Raw genomic sequence first — 25,948 nt, 5'->3', positions numbered from 1 at the left:
ATCCAAGGGTCGCTGCTCAGGGGAAAAGGCCCTTACGGCCTGCGACTTAGCCCCAAAGGGCTGCCACTAGAAGGGAGAGCCCTAAAAGGGCTTTGGCAGGGGGAAAGGAGGGGGGCCTAGGCTTCCAAGAGGCTGGACAACTCCCTTAGAGGGAGGCCGAGGGGTTAGGAAGCCCTTAGAGGCTCAAGGCTAGGGCTGGACGTCTAGGCCCTAGGCCTTAAAAAAATTACAAACCTTGCAAAATACCAAAATGCCGAATAATCACTGCCAAATTGCTGGATGCTGGGCTTGGAGGATGAATGGAGGCTAGATCTTGCCTTCCTAGGCCTAGATCTACCCCAAAACCCCAACAAAAATCCTTTTGATCAATCTTAACCTCACCTGCACGAATGAATAAAAAAATCCCACAACCCCAAATATATACAAAATATAAAAAACCCCAAAAAACAATAAAACCACAATTGTTGCAAAACAAATGAGTTAGAAATATTTTATAAATTATTTACAAATAATTTACAAGTTATTTACAAATATATAATGTTTGCAAATTAAAAATTTTTGGAAAATATTTTTGTTTATTGAGTAATAGCAATGGATGAATGTATTTTTTGAAAAATTTGAATATTGGCCAAAACCTGTCCTGCAAAATTAAAATACCATATAGAAATCTTAGAGCCCAAACACAGTCGACTTTTCCCCACAGTCTGTGAACTTGGAGCCCAAGGGTCAGTGTACCTGCAAATCTCTATAGTTTTTCTCAAGTAGAATTGTCAGATCATATGGTGAATCAGATCACCTAAGATAAAAAAATATTTACCAATAGAATGCTCTTATCACCGACAAATGAAATAACAATTCATAATTTTTTTAGCACAATATAGGAAAGCACATAACTAGCACATACCACAGATCAATGGAAGAAAAACACCATGAACTGAATCCCAAAGTCTTTCTCTTATGATACAAAATTTTTTCCTGCAGAGCAATGCTCAGTACTAGCGTTACAAAATTTACATCATCCAAAAGATATCCAATAGAAGCAAAGTGACTTCTATTTATAGAGAAACGCCTCCGAGTGGAAAATAACGGCTAGTTGGCTTGATCTTTGTCAAAATAATCTCAATCGTTGAAAGTATCTTGATGATTTTTTAATCTCCATCATCAAATTTTTAATTTTGAGGAAAAATTCGAAATTTTCTTAAAACCCATTTTTAATTAATCCAAAAATTAATATTTTGGATTAATTTCCGTAGAAATTTGACTTTGACTTAACCACCAAGGTCCAAGGGCTCATTTTTTCTTAAAATATCCATTTTTGCCTTGGTGGGGGATCTCCAAAAATTGACTTTCCTTTGACTCGCGATTTTTTGATTATTTTCCAATGGGAGAATATTAATTTCTCTATAATTATTTTTTGACTCGAAATTAATTAAATTTCTGGCTTAGGGTTTTTATCTATGTTGCATAGGTTCCCGAACCCAAGGGTGGGGTTCTCGAACCCGTCTCGGGTTCCTGTCTCCACGTTTCGGGTGCTGAAACGGGGACCTTTGAGAAGAACCCTGAAGAATCCGATTCTTCTTGAAAGAACCCGAGACTTCGAAATCATAAACCGGGTTCTTTTGATACATCGGAAAAGATTGCAAAGTGTCGATGTAGATGTAATATTCCCAACTCAGATATACTCAATTTTCTCTTAAAAGCTCTGAGTTTTTAATAGAGTTTTAATGAGTCTTAATTGAGGTATTTTATCAAATAATTGAAGGACAACTGCTGTAGATGTTGGTTTTATATTTTCTCTCAAGTGACATGGACATGTGGTCATTGCAACAATGGCAAAATGCTTCAAATAACTAGACAACTTATTTATAAACTCAGAATTAGACTTTCACTGTTGTTACAACTTAAAATGATGAAAAATTCTGAGCATAAACAGCCATGCAATTAACTAGACACCAATAGATATAGTGAAGGTCAAAACGGTGGAACCTGGTAGCATTACAGTAGTATATAAATGGAATATCAACCTTTAAATAATAGATCTTCAGCCATTAAAATCAGTCTTCTACAGCAGAGATGGATCAACAATAAACATAGCTTGTTCTCTGAAAGAGCTAATATTGTTTAAGAGCAAATTTCCCAAATTTTACAATGCCATTGCAAATGACACACCTGGAACATGCTCCATCTGATAAGAACTTAAACTTGTTGATTGTCAGAGTTTCTGCAATTAACTTGATTTCTTGAGTAGGCACAAGCTGCTACAGGATTTGGCAAAAATCTTGAAATTTGGACAGTGAATAAGGATACATAAATTGCGCTCTATTATCTCTTGCGTCCTCCTTGTATCCCAAAACATCACCGCCTTCCCCAAATAATAAGGTTTCCGCCTTTTGTTGGTCAACTGACATCCTGAAGGGTTTGACGAGGCGGTCACACCTTTATAAGCTTTATGGTCTTAAGTTCAATGTATATTTAGTTAATGAGACAACGAAGTTTATAATTTTCAATTTTTATTGAGATAATTAATATTATTTATTGAATCTCACTTTTATTGAAGTTTATTAATTTAATTCGTATCTTATGAACTTATATTTAAAATTAATTATTGAAGTTATTTGGGTTTTAATAAAAGAAATGTTAATGTCATACATCCTTTTTAAACATATTTATTTTGTTCCTTTTAGTTAATATAATATATACAATTTCTTTTAGTTACTATAATAAATAATATATAATTATAATTCCCTTTTATTTTGTATAATCCATTGTATTTACTTTATTTTTGAATAATGTATTAATTATATATTATGATGGTCGTATACATATCAAGTATCCCACTCGATATATTCATTATATTTTGGTGAGTTAGGTATTTACTTCAATAATCAGTTCATTACCCTATACTTGGACATTTTTCAATATTAGCTAGTATGTATACTAGTGTAGTACATGCGATGCATGCATATGTAGCTATCATGTGCATGTCTCCTATGCATGTTAATAGTCCTATCCACCCTTTAATTCGAGATGGGTAATTACACCTATTAGGTGCTTCTAATCCTAAGGGGAGGGACATTTCATAGGTAGGCCCATCAATCCATAGATGCATGCGATAACTATGGTTATGGAATGGGGAAGACTTCAAGGAAGATGGCCATAGCCATGGTACCAATTAAAGGAGGTCCAACATCTTTGAGTATAATGATGATAAGAGGGAGCAATCGTGGAGGCATGAGCTACCCCTTTCCTCGGCCTTCCTTTTCCACCCCTTTGGTGCACCTCTTACTTTAATAATTTATGTTTCTTCTTGCATAGCATAGGTGACCCAACTTGCTTTATGCTTTTCCAATACCCCTTAAAGATGTAGTAGTGTATTGCTCATTGGGTTTGGGATATTCATAAGTTTCTCTATTTAGATAGAGCATGAAATGCTTAGAACTGGGTGATGGCTAATTAGTGGGGTAGATCTCATGCTAGGATTTGTCCCACGCTCTTATTCAATGTCAACCATCTTTTGCATTTATCATTTTCTTTCATTTGTGACTTCATATGCTTTTATCTTTCTTTGCGTCAACCTCTTAGGGCAAATTTCTAGGCCCTGTAAAGGATTATTGTGAAGGATTATTGTATGAACAGGCATATGGCTTGTGGAGTGTTCTCCTTCCTTAACGAGTGAATGTATGGTGTTGCCCTACCTTAAGGGTTTGATCAATAAAGAATCATTTCATATTATTTCTGGGTTTATTTGCATTATCTTATATTTTCATATCAGATCTATAATATTTCCGGGTTAGATCTATAACAAGTGGTATCAGAGCTATAACAAGAATTTCAGATCTGCACTGCTATTTTCCCGCCGTCATCAAAATTCCTGAAAAAAAGAGCTGATTTTAAATCAATGATATCTCCCTCATCCTGACTTCGATTCGACTGATTTTTTTTGGAAATTGAGTATTTTTTCACAAAGAATCCAGATTTACAATTAGATTTTGCAAATCTTGTACCAAGACGTACATATCTGTGCCTCAAACTCGCTGCCCCGAAAAATTGTCTACAACCCCATTGATTTTTAAATCAGCGATATCTCCTTTAGCCGGACTCCGATTCGACCAATTTTTTTTTTGAAATCGGGTATTTTTTCACATAGAATCCAGATCTACAATGAGATTTTGCAGATCTTTCAGCAAAACGTACAGATCTGATCTGCAAACTCGTCGACCCCAAAATCCTACAAAAAAAATAAAATAAAAAAATTCTCCACTATTTGCCCAAGAAAGTGCTCTGATACCACTTGTTATAGATATAACCCGGAAATACTATAGATCTGATATGAAAATATAAGATAATGCAAATAAACCCAGAAATAATATGAAATGATTCTTTATTGATATCAAACCCTTATGGTAGGGCAACACCATACATTCACTCTTTAAGGAAGGAGAACACTCCACAAGCCATATGCCTGTTCATACAATAATCCTTGACACTATTCCTTGACATGGAGTCTTTAGCCTCTATATAGACCTCATACATACAATACCATGGGTCATTACTATGGTTCCCTCATACCATCAAACTAATACCATGGGCCCATTACATTATTACCAACTACTTGTGGTCCCTTACATGATATGGGTTAACCACCTTATTTATTACTATGGCCCATCCCATTATTACATTATTACCTTGGGTACCTCCCTTAGTACCCCATATTATCCCCCTAGGTATATAACATTCCACCCCCCTTAGCATGTTTCGTCCCCGAAACATGGGAAGAACACAAATAATAAGATCTACTCAAAAGAGTAGTCCACTGGTACCATGCACGTGAATCTAGCCATCCAAGAGAAAGGTGAACCCTCGGTCTCGCTGGTGCCTCGCTCGCTTGAGATGGAAGTTGACTGTGGTAGCTCTTCTGTGTTGATGTGTAGTAGGTGGATCTTCGCTCCTCTCTATATGTCCTGCGGGGGTTGTTGTCTATGTGGCTAATTGGTTGCCATCTTGATGGTTGTCTTGCGGGGTGATGTGGGTGATGATATGTTGAAGTTTTAACCCACGATAGCTTTTTCTTTAATTCACCCTGCTGTGGTGCCTGTTGTGGTGTCTTCTTTTCCAATATGACTTCAACCACTGAGCCCTCCTCTGATGTATCAACACCTGTAACCTTTTCTGCTTCAGCCTCTGTTTGTGTTTGATTGTCTATCATCACTGGCTCATCATCTAATATGTCAGACCCTGGAACATCTTCTCCTTCAGCCTCCTTGGACTCTACCTGTTTATTAATGGAAATATCCTGTAATTCAATTTTCTTCTTTTTATACCAGAGCTTTTGGAATTTCTTCTACACATTAATATTGATAGTACCCGCAGATTCCATCCAAGGATATCCCAAAACAACATCCATATTATCCATCTTTGAAGTATAAAAATCACCATGCAACACATACTTATCCATAGAAAGCTTCAAATCCTTATAAATTTGAACATCCTCATCATCAACCTGTGTATTTTCAATTTGTTTTGCTGGAACTTGCAATTTTTTTGCCAAATTAACATTGATGAAATTATGCTTGCAACTAGGATTTATAGAAACAATGATCTTCTCTTTCTGAATCAATCCATGAACCTACAATAAGGAGATACCAGCAGAAAATAACCCTTTAGGTTCCTTGGTTTCCTTCTTTTCTGTAAAAATAAAATCTTTGCTAGGTTGTGTGTCTGTCTGTGTGAGCTTATCCACAAGATTAGTTTTACGGTCAAAGTGGTCCATAAGATCTTTTGTGAATGTGTCCCAAGTCAAGGGCCTTCGATAGCAACGTTGATGCCATTGCCACCATTGCCGTCTTTCATTGTCCAAGTACAGTAATCCCACACTCAACTGAGTCTCATCATCCATGATGTAATTCAATCTAAAATATTTCTCCATTTGTGCTAGCCATTTGGCTGGATGAGAGCCATCAAATTTATACAAGTCCCTGAAATTCTGACCTAGGGCCGCCATCACAAAAAAAATTGGCGAAAATTTGAAATGGTCACAATTCCATCAATATTGCTCAGAATTCGTATTATGACCTGTTTTCGGAAATGGAACAACCATTCTGCATCTGCCCATGTGATAGAAATCCTGATCCAGACACTGGAATTTCAGATCTACGCTGCTACTCTCCCGTCGTCACCACAATTTCTGCAAAAAAGAGCTGATTTTAAATCAGCGATATCTCCCTCATCCGGACTCCGATTCGACTGATTTTTTTTGAAATTGGGTATTTTTTCACAAAGAATCCAGATCTGCAATTAGATTTTGCAGATCTTGTGCCAAGACGTCCAGATCTGCGCCGCAAATTCGCTGCCCCGAAAAATTGTCTGCAACACCACTGATTTTTAGATTAGTGATATCTCCTTCATCCGGACTCCGATTCAGCCGATTTTTTTTTTTGAAATCGGGTATTTTTTCACATAGAATCCAGATCTGTAATTAGATTTTGTAGATCTTGTACCAAAACGTACAGATCTGATCTGTAAACTCGCCGCCCCCGAAATCCTGCAAAAATAATAAAAAAATTCTCCACTTTTTTGCCCAAGAAAGTGCTCTGATACCACTTGTTATAGCTCTGATACCACTTGTTATAGATCTAACCCAGAAATATTATAGATCTGATATGAAAATATAAGACAATGCAAATAAACCCAGAAATAATATGAAATGATTCTTTATTGATCAAACCCTTAAGGTAGGGCAACACCATACATTTACTCCTTAAGGAAGAAGAACACTCCACAAGCCATATGCCTGTTCATACAATAATCCTTCACAATATTCCTTGACATGGAGTCTCTAGCCTCTATATAGGCCTCATACATACAATACCATGGGTCATTACCATGGTTCCCTCATACCATCAAACTAATACCATGGGCCCATTACATTATTACTAACTATTTGTGGTCCCTTACATGACATGGGTTAACCACCTTATTTATTACTATGGCCCATCCCATTATTACATTATTACCTTGAGTACCTCCCTTGGTACCCCATATTATCCCCCTAGGTATATAACACCCTGACTCAAAGATGTGGATATAAGGTGCCATATCCAATGACTAATGAAAATCAACCCAAAGAATGAAGTGGATATAAGGGAGAAATGGAAGGTGGTATGGGTTTCCTTGAGCACACTATATCAATTAGTGCATCTCCTAATAATGAAGGAAAAGGACCTCAAGGGAGGTCACACTATACTAGGAGCAAAAGATAATCTCCTAGGTGAAGCATGGGAGAAAGGGTACGATCAAGAGCGGTCAGTCATCTAGCTTGGCATATGATCCATATTAGTATGCCCCAAACATTAAATGAAAGCACATAATTAAAAAAATAGTTAGTGTACCTCCTGATAGATGACCACCTTTCTTCAAGTTGTATGCTAGATGGGCGAGAGCAGTAACCATAGCATAGGTGGAGAGCTCTGAAGCAAAGCTCTATGTGGATCATCATAGGGGTGTTGGCTGGCTGACCAATGGGTAGAATTTTTTTCTCATAGGGGTCACCCACTTTTGGTGGTTAAAACTTAATAGTTCCCATGATGCCTTAAACTTTCCAATCTAGCAGTTCAATTGGCCTTCATTTTGAAGAATAGGCCATCTCAACTCATCATAGGAAGGGGTTTCGTATCTCGAGTCAACAATAGCAACAACATCAAACATAGGTTGGTAGAATGAATAGTTCTTGGCAATGTTGAAAGGAATATAACTCCATAGAAAACACCTACCCAATATATTGTTAGCTTCTTCCTTCTCCTTTATTTTAAGCACCGATCTGATAGAAGGTTATGAACTAGGTGTGGTTTTATAAACGAAAAAAGATGAGGTAGATGCGGGATTGACCATTGTGGAAGGTGATGCAACTTGAATTTTCACAGCGCCTTTGCTCTCTTTGGCTTCATCCTTATATTGCAATGCTTTGGTGGCAATATGGATGGTTTTTGGACTTGCTTTTGAGCAAATCTCTTTATCATGTCCCAAAATTTGTGCAAGGTGGAATTTCAACTAGGAGATTCCCCCTGTCATATGCTTCTCACACAACTTGCAATTCAAAGTTTGTCTATTGAATCCCCCATTAGGTACATCAAATTCCCATATAGGGTTGAAATTTCTTGGCAGTTTTAGTCTTCAATGTAATGATTAAACCTAGGGCACGAAAAATATGAAAAAAATTAGAATCAACATTCTGAGAATCAAAATACACAAAAATTGCACAAAAAAATACAAAGTAAATGATATATAAATGGTAGATCTCCTAAATTCCAATAAAAATTTAAGGAAAAAGTGGGAAAATTGATAGGCATTCAAAACCTATCAAAAATTTGTAAAGACTAAAAAATGGAAGTGGACATACCTGCAAATACACCACTAGTTGTGGGAAACCCTCCCCACTCCACAATAAATTGATGATGGCAAACAAAACACACTCTCGCCCTAGCAAGATGAAGGACACTAATGGGTAAAGGAAATCCCATGAAAAAAAGACAGTGAAAATGGATGCCTGTACCTGCAGATGCGTCCGTGGTTGAGAGAAATCAATCCCCATTCCAAAAGAACACGGTGATGGCAAAGGAAAATGGTGTTCTCTTCCTCCTTAGCTCAAATAAAACAAGTCTCCTCCTCTTTTTCTCTCCAAATCCTTCTTTCTGTTTGCAAAATGAATCAAAAAAACCACTTAAAGCACCCTTGTTCGCAGCTTGGCAATTTTTTGGATTGTTTCGCTATTTCATCATTATTTTTACAATAAAATTGTGATTTTTTTGGCTGGTAAAAATAACTGATTTTTAGCTGTGATAAAAAGAAAGGGGTAAATACTAAAAATCACAAATGCATGATTTTTTTGTGATGCTCGTAACACTGATTTATACTGATGCATAATTAGGGCTACATGTCTTGTTTTAGTTCGCTGTTATGTGTTGTAATTTTTAGATCTTAAAAGTTAACCAATTCTAGATTTATGCATTTGCTCTAGCACTATTTTCTACTAGTTTATAATTCATTTTGAGGGCTAAATTGTATTGTTGTTGTAACTTGTTTACTTCTGTAATTTCCTACCTTTTATGCAATTTTTGCTGCAGCCATTGGTAATTTCCAGATTTGAGTGGGCTAGGGATTGTTTTGCCTAAGATTGTTGCTTGTTAATCCCCTAGATCAGCTCTGGAATATCTTAAACCAAAATTTGGAATTGACTTCAATAGCGACCTAGGTCCTAATCCCTAACTCACTTGAGAATTCTGATTGGTGGTGTTTTGGGTAGCTACCTAGGAGGCCTTAGACTTGATTGTGTCTTGCCTTACTACCAAGGAAGCCTCCATTGTTTTGGGATTTAGCCTTCACTAAAACAAGGGAAGTTGTTGCTAAGGTGACAATGGTCATGCTTCCGATGTTTCATTAAATCTTGGCACCTTGTGAAAGCTTTGCACTAAGGTGCTAGATTTTTTGATAACATAGCTTTCGTAGGATGAGGGTCTTTATGTAACTCTTATGTCTTTTTGTTGTAAACATTATGTTTATTTGTTGTATCTTTGGTGTTTATTTGAAGTAATATAAGCTGCATTTGAAAAACAAAACAAAAATTAGAGGATCTCAAATGTTACATAACCTTGTAATCAATGAGCCACAGAATAGTTAAATATATAGAGACATTATTTTCTATAAAGGCGCACACGTGCATATATTAGGAATGGAAAAGACATTGATACCTTTGAGTTGGGGATAATCGGACTTAGGGATGCTGTCATTTTGATCAACAATAGAACTTCATGATTTGTTCTCCCATGAGCTTAATGAGAAGGTTACATGGACATTTTCATTATTTATTGTATGCTCAATTTTTACATCCATTCCAATTGTTTCTTAACCTGGGTCATACACCAAGTGCTAAATTTAGCTTCATGGGTTGTCAATCCACGTTTGAATATCCTATAGCCACCTTTATCTTCTAGATGATTGACATACCTGGTTACCCTGGCACTTGATCACTCCATCATCATGAGTGGGTTTAAATAATTGTGTCTTACTATGTGAACTTAGCAAAGACAACAACACCAAGAAGTGACCACCCTATAAGGCCCTTCAATACAATACACATAAATACCCTTGCCTTTTAGCTGAGAGATATCACCCACTATTCTGAAATGCTCCTCAATAACATACAATATGCCTAAACTACAATGCAACATTTTTTGGTGACATGAAAGACTTCTATTTACCATTTAATGCTTGGAATCAACCTGAAATTTTTGTAATTACCAACCATAGCCACTATTTCCAAAATTAGCTTGCAATATGTGGACCCAACATATAATTTTTCAACAAAACCATTAATATGTTGGAGAAACAAACATCAAGCTTTAATGTTAAATGTTAACATGTGAAGATTTGTTAACGTTAGTGATGCAATCAATATGTAGCCATTAATGTTAATGTTAGGTGGTTAACCCACCATATTTATAGAGTCTGTGATATTGTGAGTTGGTTAACCCATTATATTTAAGGATTTGTGATATTGTAAATTGTGTATCTTGACTCTTGAGTAGTGAAATGTGAGAGAGAGAGAGTTGCAAATAGCATCCTGCCTAGGACCAGCCTCTTATGATTTGTTTACACTACATTTTAACATTAATGTCATGTATATTCTCCACTGCCATCTGTATTTTGTTATGATTGCTTGCATACACCAAAATTTCGTACTTGGTATCAAAGGAAAACAGATCAAGGTTGCCCTGACATTATGATTATAGAGCATGTCAATGTTAGTGTTAGTTTCTAGAAACAAAAATAGCTCAAGGTTGGCTTGTGTCCAGCTGGTTTATTTCAGCAGTACCTATGTCAATCACTAATAAATGTTATTCCCTAGGTTGTCACTCGTTCTCTCCTTGGCTGTCCTTCATCGTGTCTCCAATACCATGATATCTTAAGGCATGTAAAAAACTTGGATGCAAATACACCACTGAATATGGAGAGAAATATCACTTGAATTCATACTTCCAAAAATGTTCTCTCCTTGGCTGTCCTTCATCGTGTCTCCAATACCATGATATCTTAAAGCATGTACAAAACTTGGATGTAAATACACCACTGAATATGGAGAGAAATATCACTTGAATTCATACTTCCAAAAATGATCGACACATGTTTAAATACATCTCAAGTCTGATAGGAGAGGTGGACGACCAAGAGTTTGGTGGGAGACAAAACACCAGTCATGTTTGACTTATTTATTACTTAATCTAAAACTATTTAGTATTTATAGTGCGTAGTGACCATGAAATGAATAAATATACCAGCAGAGTTGTCATGTTAATTAGTGAACTTACCAACGTTAGTATCACCCTAAACAAAGATGACACTTGGCTTACATTCCAAAATAGTAGAATCCCAACATAACTCCTCTCCGAAAACATACTTGGGGTGCTAATTAAATAAGTTCTATTTGAGAATCTTGTTGAGAGATAGTTCCAATAAAAGTCCACCTAAGATTGATTGATGCTTCTCCAATGTGTTGATATTGCTCGTAGCTTCAATTGTCTTTTTGACTTGTTTTCTCATTTGCTTTGAGGGCAAAGCCTTCCTAGATAGGAGGGAATGTAATGTTTGTAAATTATGTAAAAAATATTAATTATGGAAGGATTTGTCTCTTAGATTATGGAAAAGCACATGAATAACCATTTTTTTTTGAAATATTCTATCGTGATAAGTTTATTGTTGCCGAAAGTATTTGTGTTGTTATAAGTTTATTGGAAGTGGGTTTCTAAGTATGAGGTCACTTTCCTGGATGTATTATTTCTGAAGATCTGTCATACTAGCTATTTTGAGTTTGTGTAGTGCATTCTACTGTGGCATAGGATGCTTTTGGTATTGAAGAAATATATAGAGGGTAAAGTTTTTTTTCCCTTAACAACTAGAGAATCCTAGGGAACTAAGGTGTAGATTTAATATCTCTTTAAATTATCCTAGATGAGTAGGAGAAGTAGTTATAGTTATGAAAATGTTAAAAAAAAATGCATTTTGTTCTTTACCCAAATGAAAGCATATTCCCTTCTAGTGTTGTTCTTTCCTACGAATAACCTAAGCCTATATTACTCTCTAGAAGTGAGAATTGTCGACATCGTGTTTGGCTACCTCTCCAAAAACACTTGAAGACATACTGTAAAACACAGAGTCTATTATAAATTTATACCTCATATATTGTAAACCTCTAAGTATTTTTATGTTGGTATTGCAGCTAAAAAATTTGAAAGATCTATTCAATGAGAGGGTGAAGCAACTTGCTGAGACATTTTTATCATATGTTGGCATGCCATGCCGGTAAGAATCAATTGAATTTGGTTTAATTTTTTCAATTTATCCTCTTTAGGTATAATAATTCTTTACTTTTCAAATTTATGAGTTAGATATTAGTTTGTGTTGCGTCCCCATTTTTATTTTCCTCTATAGTACAACCATGATGGTTTTCCAGCGTATGTGATGGCCAAGATATTTGTCACATAGTTTGTGTCATGTCCCCTTTTTTATTTTCCTCTATAGTACAACCAGGATGGGTTTCCAGAGTATGCGATGGCCAAGCAGTAGGAGCAGGATTGCATCATTAGCGGTTCCGGAGGAGTTTTTATGGAATCCGATGGCATTCGCTTAGCATATTCCATCATCCACACAACTTGCATTTCGTTCTGTTGGATTCTGACAAATTTCAAAAAACGAGGTTATTGTTGGGCTTGACTTAATTAATTATGCTCGAGATGGTATTCCGGGAGGATCATTTGATGGAACGCCTTGGTGTAATAGCTTGTTGGAATCATAACGAAAAGATCTACAGGATCGGATGCTGATAAGTGACTTCTAGTGGCCAAAGAGAGTATGACGGGTGATTTACCATTTTCTTGGATTAAAAGTGACAAAAAATAATTAATTAGGGAAAAAGGCTAAAAGCAACTTAAGTAAATTAAAATTAAAAATTCACTTAGATGGAGTCAAGAGGGAACTTCTAGAATAATAATAAAATAATAAAATAAGATGCTTCTAGAGGCTTGAAGATCTATCTATTGGATCTTTAAAAAGGAGAAGGAGAAGATCATTTGGGACATCCTTGAGTTGTGATATTTTCTTGTGGAGAGGTTTGGAGAACCGAGAGTTCCCAGCTTCAGTTGTAGCTCCAGAACGGAAACCCTCGGGTGATTCAGGGAGAGTAGGCGAGAAACCATCTCTCACCTTGGTGAATTCAACTAGAATTCATAGGTTGCAGCTTATTGATATTTTAGTTCGGATTTTGGAGGCCCAGTTTCTGCTTGTAGCAAATATTTATGGAGGCCATTCTCTCAACCATTTTCAATATTTGCATGTACTATCTATATTAATAAAATAAGGTTGAGTTTCCTCTGCATGTTTTGTATTGTTATTCTTCAGTTGTGGAAGATATTTCTAGTTTGTTGTTGATTTTGTGGTTCAAATTTGTGCTCATGGTTTATTTAAATTGACTGCTAAATTTTCTGAAGCAATATCTAGCAAATTTATTATTTGGGACATTACAGTGGTATCAAAGCAATGCATCTTGCCAACTTGCGGGTTTTCAGTTGCAGCTATTATGGTTTGAGGGTCTCGGGATTATTGCAGTGATTCCGCAAAATGTCGAATTTTTCAATTTGCTTGCTTATTTCGACAATTTTGGGGGAATTTATCTTGGCCGCCCTACAAATTTTTTATTACTAAGCATTAGATAGTTTTTTTCTAATTTGTCTTTTGCTTAATGATTGGGCGACAACATGGTTGTTGCATTTAAAAGAAAGTGACAAACATGTATCAAAATTTCTTCTTTTTTGCGAAGGGCCAAAGTTTATGAGTTGATTTTTTTTTAAGGGCCAAATTTTTATTGTTTGAACAAATTATTTTAAAAGAGGGCAGATTCTTTTATGCAAATGCCAAGTTAATCATTTTATTGATAGACCATAAAAGTATTAATGGGGCCAAAGGTTTTAAAGCCATCTGCAAAGGGCGCAACGAGATATATCTCTAGTGAGCTCCACGATTGCTCAGGCCGAAGATTTATTCCCAAATTATTTGCAGGTCGAGTCTCTTAATGTGAAATCGGGCAGAGTTTTGCAATGCTCAGACTAGAGTCGAGTTACAATTGGTTGTGAGGTGGAGTCACATCGCACTATGGTCAACAGAGCTCGTGGAAAGGCAACAAAATTGAAGGGGATACCGAGTTATTGAGGTACATTTTGGTGCTCAACGATTTTTGTATTAAAGCCACGGGGGCTGACTCATACATTTGTAAGGCCGAAAACCTTTCTCTATTGCAATTCAAAGGGAAATATTCACTTGAAGCATGATTATTATCAACACATGTATCTGGGCACAATCAACAGTTGCTAGAGTAGGCCGAGAACCTTTGATAGTCTGAGTTATTTTGTTGCCAGACTGAGAATCATTTTTCAGAAGCGACTGACTTATTTGCTAATGGTGACGAGATGTTTTTTAAAGAATTGTTATGCTGAGAGGAAGTCTCAAAACAAGATTGGTGCGTGGCTATCGATTTGCGATGGATGCATTCAGAATCAACGATTGGGTCAAGCGTTGCGTGGAGGACAAATTTGTTGAAATTGTTCAGTAGGAGTTCGAAATTCTCTAGAAACAGGGTGTGATTATTTCTACTTGACAAGCCGTGTTTGTCTTTCGCTGTTTTCAGAGCTTAGTAGTCTGGATTGCCATTAAACTGACAGACCGTAAGCAATTCAGGAGTACAAAATTATTTGGAAGCGGAGTATCTCAGAGGTTGGATTTGTCAGAGGGTCAATGCACATGAATGTTGGAATCAACTCTTGTAGAATGTATAGATGGCTGAACATTATCATGAAGAGTACCTTGCAGGGACATGCACTAGGTTCCTTTTTCCTTGATATCCACTGCATATTTCATATTAAAATTAAAAGAAGGGTGTTCATGAACTTGTATCAATGTTGAATGTGTTTTTGGACATTACCAATCGGTCTTTGACAACTTGAAGCATTATCTCGAACCATATTGCTCATTTGAAATTAAAACTTCAAAGGACATGCTTACAAGTGTCTTTAAAACTGTAATGTATCTTCGCTGAATGAGTGAGTCATAAATGAAGTCTACATGAGGTACTCTCTATGTAATTGGGCTGAACATTAGTGTTGGAAACAATGTGTAAATGTTATATGTTGCCAGAGTTTGGTATATGATCCAAAAGCTAAGTCTTCTAAGTTGAATGATGTATGTGCAACACTAGGGTTTGTCAGTAATAAGTCAGCTGGCCATGTCATTTGTATGTCTAAGCAAGATCGAGTTAGGGCAGTAGGTTTTTGATTGTTGAGGTAAGTCTTGTGCTATTGCTATTATTGCATCTTGCAAACATGTATGGGTGATGTGTTGAGGTCTGAGTAATTGCTACTGTAAAGTCTGCCGTAAGACTTTAAGTCAGAATGTTGAGCTAGGGTCTAATAGTGCGATGCATAGTGTCCAACAATTGCTGAGTCAAGTGAGAGGTCCATTATGTACTTTTGTTACGCTGTCAGTCAATGTCCTGCTAGTCGTACTTGACTTCATTAGACTAAAACATGGATCAAACCTTCACAAACTCCCTTAATAAACTAACAACAACAATCAACAGAACCCTTCCAAGGGGATACTTTCTATGCTACAACAAGAGCAGCCACAAAAGGAACATGAAATGGGATATAAAATCTGTTCACTTGGGACAAATTTGAGATTTACAGGGCTTTCAGTAAAAGCCCTTCTCAAATTGGAAGAACTTGCTTCACTCCTCTCTAAGGTGTATCAATTAGATGGGAAGAGCTTGATTTGGGCTCTAAAGCCAACCATGCTTTCCATAGTACAACCCAAATATTTGGAGCACCCTTGTGTAGGGGTCAAACTCCCAGTTGCCTCTTGTCTCAATTGTATCATGATGCTGACCGCACCTATATCTCCTTATAGTGATGACATAATGAGGAGAGTCTTCAGACTGATAGTAGAGACATTTAAGGATTTGGATAAAAGTGAGGGTCCTACCTTTGGGAAGAAGCTATAGATTCTAGAAGTCATGGCCTTGGTTAGATCTTATGACCTCATGCTTGACTTAGAGTGTGATGACATTAATTCTCCATGTTCCAATGCTTCTTCAGCATTAGGAAACATCATCCTGACACTGTCAAAACACTTATGAATTCCATTTTGTCTTCATGTGTGGGAGGTCATGATGCCATTTGCAGGAAGTTATAGTCTACATTGTTGGTCATTTGGAGAGAACAATTGGTCTCACCTACTGCTTATGAACTAGCCGAAAGGTTGGTTGAGAAAAACATTGGTCTGTTTAGGAGACGATTGACCCAGGAGGAATTGCAGAGGATTTGTGGTGAGTCGTGACCAACCATGCAACAAGAATGAACTGAGGAGAAAAGGTCTTTGCTTCGTTTGCAAGGAACCTTGGGGACTTGAACGCTCATGCTTGAGTGACATTGAGGAGATGGCAGGGGTAGATCAGGGGGAGATTTCTTCTGACCTTCAGGATGATGATTCTTATTCTATGGTTGGGTCCATGGGTTTTTTGAGGAGTGTGACCAGTCATGGGGAGTTGTTGACATCAGTGCAAAGTTGCAGCCATGTTTAGTAGAGGAGATTGATGAGCAACAGATTGTTCCCATTCAGCATGAGCAACGTGGAGCATAGTGTGTGTGATGGGCCATCTTTGGAGAGTCAGCTAGTGGTTCAGGTTGAGCCCATGATGGTGGAAAATGAGTAACCATCCTTGGGGCCAACCATTGATGAGGAGCAGGTAGATGTACAAACAACGAATAAGGTGGTAGTATTTGCAGACACTTGTTGTCAAGAGGTGTTGGAGCTTGACATGATAGTTTTTCAGAAGGTTAGTAGACCAGAGGAGCGTGGAGTTTGTAGTTAGGTGAGGGAGGGTCTTTTGGAGATGGTGGTGCATCCATCCTTGGTCCTACGCACTGATGAGGTGTAGATAGGTGTAGTAGCAGCTGGCATAGCTGCAGTACTTTCCGGGAGAAACCCTCTCTAGGAGTACATGGACAGGGCATGAAACACGGTTTGACCACTTGTACCCATTATAGGGAGAGAGGCATGGTTTACTAGTTGGACATTGTTGATTGAATAGACAGGGTTGCGTGAGTTTAGCGTGGACCAACATCAACATAATAGACTTGTTCCTTACATTGGTGCCCATGACTTAGATTGGCGGGAGATCATGAATTGGTACCCTTATGACAGAGTATCCTTAGTCAGGAGCATAGTATAGTAGGGGCCCTTCGAGATGAGGGATACTACATGCTCCAGTTGGTAGTAGGATGTAGGCTGATAGTTCATCAACATTCTAGCTTGATCCGAATTGGATCCTAGAACACTCTCTAAGTTTTCATGACTGCTTCAAATTTTGCTAAAAGATTCAAGTCCTAGAAAAAATCAAAGCTATCAGAAGGAATCCTCGTAACAGTTGCAATTGTGGCTAGAGTGGAGCAACAAGGACCCTCGGTCAAGCACGTAGATAGTTGGCCCATGGTAACGCGCGCTGGCAAAACCGGAGGCCAAATCAAGAAACGGGGGTGGTTTCTGATACGCGATTAGCGCAGGGCATCCCCCTCAGTGAAGGAAAGCCTCGAAGCGCCCGGACCCGAAATCACTATAAAATTTGGAAAAGTAACGCATTCGATTCTGTAGCGCGGGATTCCACAAACCGGCAGGATATCGGAAGGCCTCGAGGCGGTAAGCAGTTTTCACTGAGTCCCGCCCGATGCCACACATCGAGCGACACGTGTCCGGCGGATGAGAGAGAAAACCGCCTGCATCAGACAGGTAAACATCGTGCGACTTGTCCGCCCGATATGAAGGACGACCATAGGATCTGGGGGGCCCAGATCAACGACGGAGATGCGTCCCGATGACTAACCGGATTTGACAAGTCAAAAAGCAAGATGACAGGGGATTTGAAGTCCGACGTGGATGATGAGTTGGCAAACAATTCATGATTTGCGGGCGATCTTGAAGCAAACGGAATTAACGACCATTCAAAAATGATTCAAGGAATCTGACACCCAGTTCGTTGGGAAATAGGTGGCCACCTCCCTGCGAGGCATTACCTAGTGATGATGACGCAGAGCAGAGGAATTTGAATGGACAGAGGTAAGGAAACCAGAAGGCCGGGAAGCGGAAATGAGCAGTCAAAGAACAGACTGGCTTTAAAGCCATGACCTGACAGAAGCAGAGAGGATAACACAAAGAGGCACACACAGAGACGCAAGAAGCTAATAGCAGAAAACAAAGAGTAGAAGCCGAGCTGACCTGAAGGTAGCATCGAGCCAGACAGAGCCAAAGAGAGTCAGAGAGTCTGTGTACTCCATTGAAGGCTTGAGAGGTTCAAGCAAACTCCTCGACATAAGCCTGTCATACTACTGTGACCCTCAGAGGTTGAGTTTCAGTAAGGATAGTCTGTGCACTCCGTTCCTACTGACTTCATTCTGTTTAGTGAGTCTCGAATCAAGCTCACTGTTGTAAAAATTCTGCTTGAAAACATAATAGAGAGGCCACCACTGGAAGGCTGGACCAGGAGACGTAGCCCAGGAGCATTGGGTGAACTCCTTATTAAACTTGTTTTGTTTACATGTTTGACTGTTATGTTTTCTTTGATTGTCTCAGTGTCTATGTATTTCGCAATCTTATCGATCCATTGCATAAAGTAACATAGGCACATCCATGCACATGAGTCTATAATACCTTTAATTCTTTGTCCTGGATAAATTCCAGATCAAGTGGTATTAGAGCTCTAGGTTACTAAGGTTAGACAAGCTTGTGCTGGATTTTGTTGTTGAATGCTAACTAGATCAAAGCTTAAATTAGGAGAAGGAGAATTGGCTGAAACTAACCCGAAAATTGGAAGAGTCTATTCTAAGAGGAAAATGTCAGAAGAAAATCCCTTGGAATCAGACCCCCAGTTCATGGATAGTTTTATGACCATAAGATCCATGGTGGAGGAAATGTATAGGGACTTTAAGAAACATAGAGATGAGGATTCATCAAGCTCCAAACAAGACAAAGGAGTAGAAGAATCTCTCCTCCATGACCACTCTAAAGGCAAAGGGAAAGAAGAAAAATTTCTCACGCCTCCTAATAGCCCTGAAAATAAAAAGAAGACATCTTTGATTAAATTAGATGTTAAATTTGATTTACCAATATATGATGGAGAGTTGAATGCAGAGAAGCTGGATAATTGGATCAGACAGATTGATGTTTATTACATAGTGCAGAGCATTGACTCAGACAAGAGTAAGATTCAGCTGGCCAGCCTACGCCTTGGAGGCACTGCCTTGGTATGGTAGGAAGGCAAGACACAAGATGACATGAAGAAACATGGTAAGATTCTTTCTGTCTGGAGTGAATTTGTTTTTGCAATTAAAAATCAATTCTATCCACTAGCCTACATGCAGCAAGCCATGATGAGCTGGCAAACTCTTCGACAACTAAAAGGGCAACGTGTAGAAGGTTACACCCAAGAATTTAGGAAAAGAGCTTTGATTCTAGGAATTTATTTAGACTCACCTGAGACTCTGTTGAAGTATATAGGTGGTCTACACAGCTACATGAGGCACACTATTCTCATGTTTAATCCCACCAACATAGATGAGGTATTTGTTCAAGCTACGCATCTAGAAGCTAGAGGTAAGAATGGGAACCCAAAAGTTGGGGGATCATCCAAACCCACTGCAAGCAAAAATAAGGAGAAAAGAAAACAGAAATGGAAAGAGAGGAAGACAAACACTGTACAGAAAAGCAAGTCTTCATGCACTCACTGTAAGAAGGATGGGCATGATGATGAACACTGCTGGATTCTGCATCCGGAGCTGAAACCTAAGAAGTTCGAGGGCAAGAAGAAGAAGATTGCTGCAACTATTCAAAAGGATTTGGGGTCAGACTCAGGAGATGAAGCAACAATCGCAGCCACAGGTATAAAAGGTAAAAATTCTGAAGCATCTATTAGTAATTCTGCATAATCTACTGATAATGAAGAAAATGAGAGAAGAAGACATGAGCTTTTTCATATTCGAGTTATTTCCAATCATCAAAAGATTGATACTTTGTTTGATAGTGGCTCACAAGTAAATTTAATTTTTGAAGCAATTGTAAAGAAATTGGGATTACTAACCACACCTCAGAAGAAACCATATCCATTAGGTTGGTTATGTGATAAAGCAAAGCTACAAGTGACTAGACAATGTAAACTTAAGTTTTCTTTTGGGTCAACATTTGTAGATGAGGTTGAGTTAGATATAGTTCCTTTGGATATATGTGGAATTGTTTTAGGAAGCCCTTACTTATATGATAGAAAAGCTATTTTCTATAGAGCTGAGAACAAGTATCTACTCGTTAAAGATGGAATCGAATATATTGTAAGAGCTCATAAGCTCAAGAATAATTATACTCTCATAAACTCAGGGCAGATGAAACGAATTGTAAATTCATGCAAACAAATTTTACTGATGGTTGTAAAGGAAAAGAAACTTGATAAAACTAATGTATTTGAGGGCTGTGATGCTAAACAACAAGCTGATTTAGAACAAGTTGTTTCAAAATATGATATATTGTTTCTAGAACCTAAAGGTCTGTCGCCCGAAAAGGAAATAGTGCATGATATTTATTTGCAGCAAGATGCTCGATTGCCTAACATCGGAATGTACAGGTTGTCCGCTTTAGAGAATGCAGAAATCAAGAAGTAGGTACAGGAGTTGCTCGAGAAGGGGTTCATCATACCTAGGACATCACCATGCGGGTTTCCAATTGTTCTGGTGAGAAAGAAAGATCGCTCGTGGAGAATGTGCATTGATTACCGAGCACTGAATAAGATAACGATAAAAAATCATTATCCCCTTCCTCGCATAGATGATCTATTAGATCAGTTGAAAGAAGTTGTTTAATTTTCCAAGTTAGACTTGCATAGTGGCTATCATCAAGTCAGAGTTGCAGAGCAAGATGCATGGAAGACTGCTTTTAAAACAAAGCAGGGATTGTATGAGTGGCTGGTTATGCCTTTTGGCTTAACTAATGCTCCTGCTACTTTCATGAGAATAATGAATGATGTACTCAGACCTTTTCTTGATGATTTTGTTATTAAATATCTGGATGACATTCTTATATTTAGAAAAACGCGGGAAGAACATTTAAAGCATGTTAAGCAGACTCTAGATGTTTTGAAAAGAGAAAATCTTTATGTTAAACTCTCAAAATGTGAATTTGGAAAAACATCTTTGAATTATTTGGGACATATAGTAGGGGGTGGTGAATTGAAGATAGATCCCTCTAAGGTTGCAGTCATTATAAACTGGCCTAAACCCAAATCTGCTACAGAAGTTAGAAGCTTCTTAGGAGCAGCACAATATTGGAGAAAGTTTATTTCTAACTTTTCCTTAATTGCAGCTTCCTTACATGCTTTAACAGGATTGAACAAGGTGTTTCAGTGGGGAGGCAAATAGCAGAAAGCCTTCGACACCTTGAAAGAAAATATTAGTAGAATGCCAGTACTAGCACTGCCCGATCTTCAAAGACCATTCGAGATTGAAACAGATGCCAGTGACTATGCCATGGGAGCAGTGTTGATGCAACACGATAAACCCATATGTTATAATTGTATGCATTAGTACAGAGTGTGAAAAAGTGGAAACATTACTTAATGGGCAAAGAGACAGTTATACATGCTAATCATCAACCAGTTCAATATCTACATTCCCAAACTAAGTTGCAGCAATCAAGACACTATAGATGGATGGGTTTTCTACAACAATTTCATTTATTCATCAGATATAAAAAGGGCATACACAATAAAGTTGCAGATATGTTGTCCAGATTAATTATAAATGCATCTACTATACTCAAGCATAATTCAGTATTGCATGAGAGTTACATTGAACAATATGCTCAAGATATAGATTTTAAAGATGTATATGCAACTTTAAGTCAAGGCAAACGAGTAGAAGAATTGGATTATCATGTTAAGGGCCAACTCTTGTATCATTTTGGGAAGCTATGCATTCCACAAATTGAAAGAGTAAAGATAATTCGAGAAGCACACACTTCTCTAATATTAGGTCACTTTGGTGTAAGTAAAATAGTTGCACAGATGCAAAGATTTTGTTATTGGCCAAAAATGAATGAGACAGTTTCTAGATATGTAAGAGGGTGTACCATGTGTGCAAAAAGCAAGCCCAACAATAGAAAACTAGGCTTGTACACTCCACTACCAGTTCTTTCTCATCCTTGGGAAAGTGTCTCCATGGACTTTGTTGGAGGACTGCCTAAATCTAGGAAAGGTCATGATTATTTATATGTTGTTGTGGATAGGTTCAACAAAATGTGTATTTTAATACCTTGTAAAAAACAGATTACAGCGGAACAAACTGCAAAGTTGTTCTTTTAGCATGTATGGGTTCATTTTGGATTACCCACTTCCATAATATCTGATCGAGATAACCGATTTGTTGGGAAATTTTGGTCAAGTTTGTGGGAATTGATGGACACCAGGCTGAAGAAGAGCACAACTTTCACTCGCAAAAAGATGGCCAAATAGAAGTGGTCAACAGGACAGTGATCCAGTTACTCAGAGGCTATTGCAGCAAGCATCCCAAACTTTGGGATGAACCATTGTTTTAAGATCCGGTCAGCTCGGAACCGACTCGGCCGAGTTGGTCTGAGCCGGGAAAAAAATCTCAACCCGACAGAAAATTCGGTTCGGTCGGCCGAGTTATGACTGACCCGACTGAGTTATAGCATGACTCGGCCGAGTCAGTTCATGCAGCCAGTGAACCCCAAAAACAACATTTTTTTTTATATTTTTTTTAATTTTTTAGGATTTTGCTGAGTGTTGGGGACTCCAATTGGATTATCACTTCACTTTTATGTTTGTCCTTTGAGAGTATAGGAGCAAGTGGAAATCAAGAGCTCAAAGTATTTATCCTCAACAATGGCAGATGAGGTTGCTAAGAAACAAAAATGAACAGCTTCTTAGATTAACCAATAATATTTAAAGTTTAAGCCAAGTAGCAATCTTTTGGAGAATGTGAATTACGAAATTATGTTAGATTGCTTTAGCTGAACATACTTATAGCCAAATGTCCCAACATAAGCACTGTTAAATGATTTTTCAATTTATGAAGTATCACTTGCAACACACCGGGTTACAATAGTACTTCCAATGATTGATCAATGAAACATTACAATGTCATGTACACTTAAGTATGTTATTTGCTTAGAGTGTTCTCACTTTACAAGATAACATTTATATATCAATGACTTTTAAAGAGTATTTAAGAACAACAACTCAAGATTAAAGGAGATTGCTAACAATGATTATGTGAGAAGCAACTTGACAGTCAAATTTAAATGACTATGCAAATGAAATTCTGAACTAAGAGGTTAGTATTTCTAAGATGGCATTGCAGAACAAAAAGCAATCAATCACCAAAGCAAATGCTAGAGCGAAGAAATGCACCAGACTTCAAAATATACCATTGTCAAAGGATATCAGTCATTGTACCCCACTGTCAGTCAAGGTCAGTGCATAAATATGCAAGAACAAGAGCTAGGATACTTACTGAACCCCTTGTGATTAGTCTGTGATTAAACTTGATTGTTTTAGGGTTATTATAATCAATCTTTAATGTGATTAGGCTTTGTATGGTAATGCTTCAGATCTGATAATTTAGGCAGTCTGCAATAGGTCACAATGGAGGAGAAACAGGGCACCAAAGTTCTACGGCCCTCCTCCAAAGATGCAAAGCTAATCCTGCAATCACACACATTAGCTATAGATAGCCATAGTGATAATCCACTTGCTCCTATTTCTAGCCTCCTTGGTTATGTGTTTTTTGTTTTGAATTTTTGATCATGTATGTATTGCCATTGGACAGTGCACTAGGTGCCAGTTTGATATAATGGATCTATTCATGAGCCTACTTTGATCATATGTTGTCTTTCATCTATATTATAATGCTATGTGTTTGGAAACATGAATGAAAATCTTTAAAATTATGTTCTTTTATAAAAAAAAATATTTAATGTATTTTTTACAACGACCGAGTGATCGAAATTGAGCCGACCGAGTCGGAGTCGGAGTTGGAGCTTTAAAACATTGGGATGAATATTTATGTTATGTGCAACATGCTTACAACCGAGCTAAACATTCTTCTACACAAAGATTTCCTTTCGAGACCTGTTTTGGTTTCACACCAAGGTCTCCCTTGGATTTTGTCTTTGGTAAAGACATAGCATTTGATGGACACAATGATGTGGACAAGGCAACCAAGTTCATTGAACAAATCCAAGAGATTCACCAGACAGTACAGGAACAGCTGGAAAAGAGCCAAGCCAAGTACAAGGCAAAGCATGACAAGCATCAGATGAAGCATGTTTCCAAGTTGGTGATCAAGTCTGGCTGTATATCAGCAAAGATCAATGCAAGGTGAAGGTAAGAAGCTAAGGCCAATAAGGTATGGACCTTTCAAGATACTTGAGAAAATTGTTAAGAATGCTTTTCGCCTTGATCTACCAGCTTATATGCACATCTACTCAGTGGTTAATGCAGACAACTTGAGACTATTTGAACCTTCATTATGCGAAGATCCCGAAGAGCAGAGTCAATTGCCTTCTATTGATGATCTGTTTCCTGAATATCTTAATGAATTGCAGGAAGATACAGTTCTGGACAGGAAGGTAAGAACTATGCGCAGAGGAGATGTTGAATACCTCAAGATTGGACTCAATGGTTCAAAACCAAGCAGTGCGAAATGGATAGAAATTGAGCAAGCGAGGAAGCAATACCCTAACTTGATTGATGCTTAAAAGAAAACCAACTCTTGGTGGTCCAAAAGCTTTTCAGTGGGAGGGCCGTGATCCGAATTGGATCCTAGAACACTCTCTAAGTTTTCATGACTTGTTTCAAATTTTGCTAAAAGGTTCAAGTCCTAGAAAAAATCAAAGCTATTAGAAGGAATCCTCGTAACAACTGCAGTTGTGGCCAGAGCGGAGCAACGAGGACCTTCGGTTGAGCGCGTAGACCGTTGGCCCATGGTAACGTGCACTGGTGCAAACTGGCAAAACCGGAGGCCAAATCAAGAAACGGGGGTGGTTTCTGATACGCGATTAGCGCAGGGTGTCCCCCTCAGTGAAGGAAAGTCCGGAAGCATCGGAACCCGAAACCCCTATAAAATTCGGAAAAGTAACGCATTTGGTTCCGTAGCGCGGGATTCCACAAATCGGCAGGATATCGGAAGGCCTCGAGGCAGTAAGCAGTCTTGACTGAGTCTAGTCCGATGCCATACATCGAGCGACACGTGTCCGGCGGATGTGAGAGAAAGCTGCCCGCATCGGATGAGTAAACATCGTGCGACTTGTCCGCCCGATATGAAGGACGACCGTAGGATCTGGGGGGCCCAGATCAATGGCGGAGATGCGTCTCGATGATTGATCGGATTTGACAAAGTCAAAAAGCAAGATGACAGGGGATTTGAAATCCGACGTGGATGATGAGTTGGCAAACGATTCATGATTCGCTGGCGATCTTGAAGCAAACGGAATTAACGGCCATTCAAAAATAATTCAAGGAATCTGAAACCCAGTTCATTGGGAAACAGGTGGCCATCTCCTTGCGAGGCGTTACCCAGTGATGATGACGCAGAGCAGAGGAATTCGAACGGACAGAGGTAAAGAAACCAGAAGGTTGGGAAGCGGAAACGAGCAATCAAAGAACAGACTGGCTTTAAAGCCATGACCTGATAGAAACAGAGAGGATAACACAGAGAAGCACACACAGAGACACAAGAAGCTAATAACAGAAAAAATAGAGTAGAAGCCGAGCTAACTTGAAGGTAGCATCGAGCCA

At 38.1% G+C, this 25,948-nt stretch overlaps 1 protein-coding gene across 8 annotated transcripts in view; it reads left to right on the top strand.

Moving 5' to 3' along the window:
- LOC149191548 (SET domain-containing protein) overlaps nt 1-25,948 on the top strand; it is a 411,000-nt gene that overhangs the window by 89,925 nt on the left and 295,127 nt on the right. For 5 of the 8 annotated variants that reach the window (XM_089404325.1, XM_089404324.1, XM_089404322.1 and 2 more), the window contains one exon: nt 12,269-12,351. The exons of the other annotated variants lie outside the window; for them this stretch is intronic. In XM_089404325.1, coding sequence (XP_089260451.1) covers nt 12,269-12,351 — 83 coding nt within the window. The remainder of the gene's footprint in view (nt 1-12,268; nt 12,352-25,948) is intronic. 8 annotated transcript variants of the gene reach the window in all.

This window comes from Pinus tabuliformis, chromosome 2_2, assembly GCF_031772625.1.
Source record: "Pinus tabuliformis cultivar Carrire ecotype Pingquan chromosome 2_2, CPIR1, whole genome shotgun sequence".
Classification (NCBI taxonomy): Eukaryota; Viridiplantae; Streptophyta; class Pinopsida; order Pinales; family Pinaceae; genus Pinus; species Pinus tabuliformis.
The sequence above is the reverse complement of the archived record's forward strand: the minus strand, read 5'-3'. Positions and strand labels throughout refer to the sequence as shown.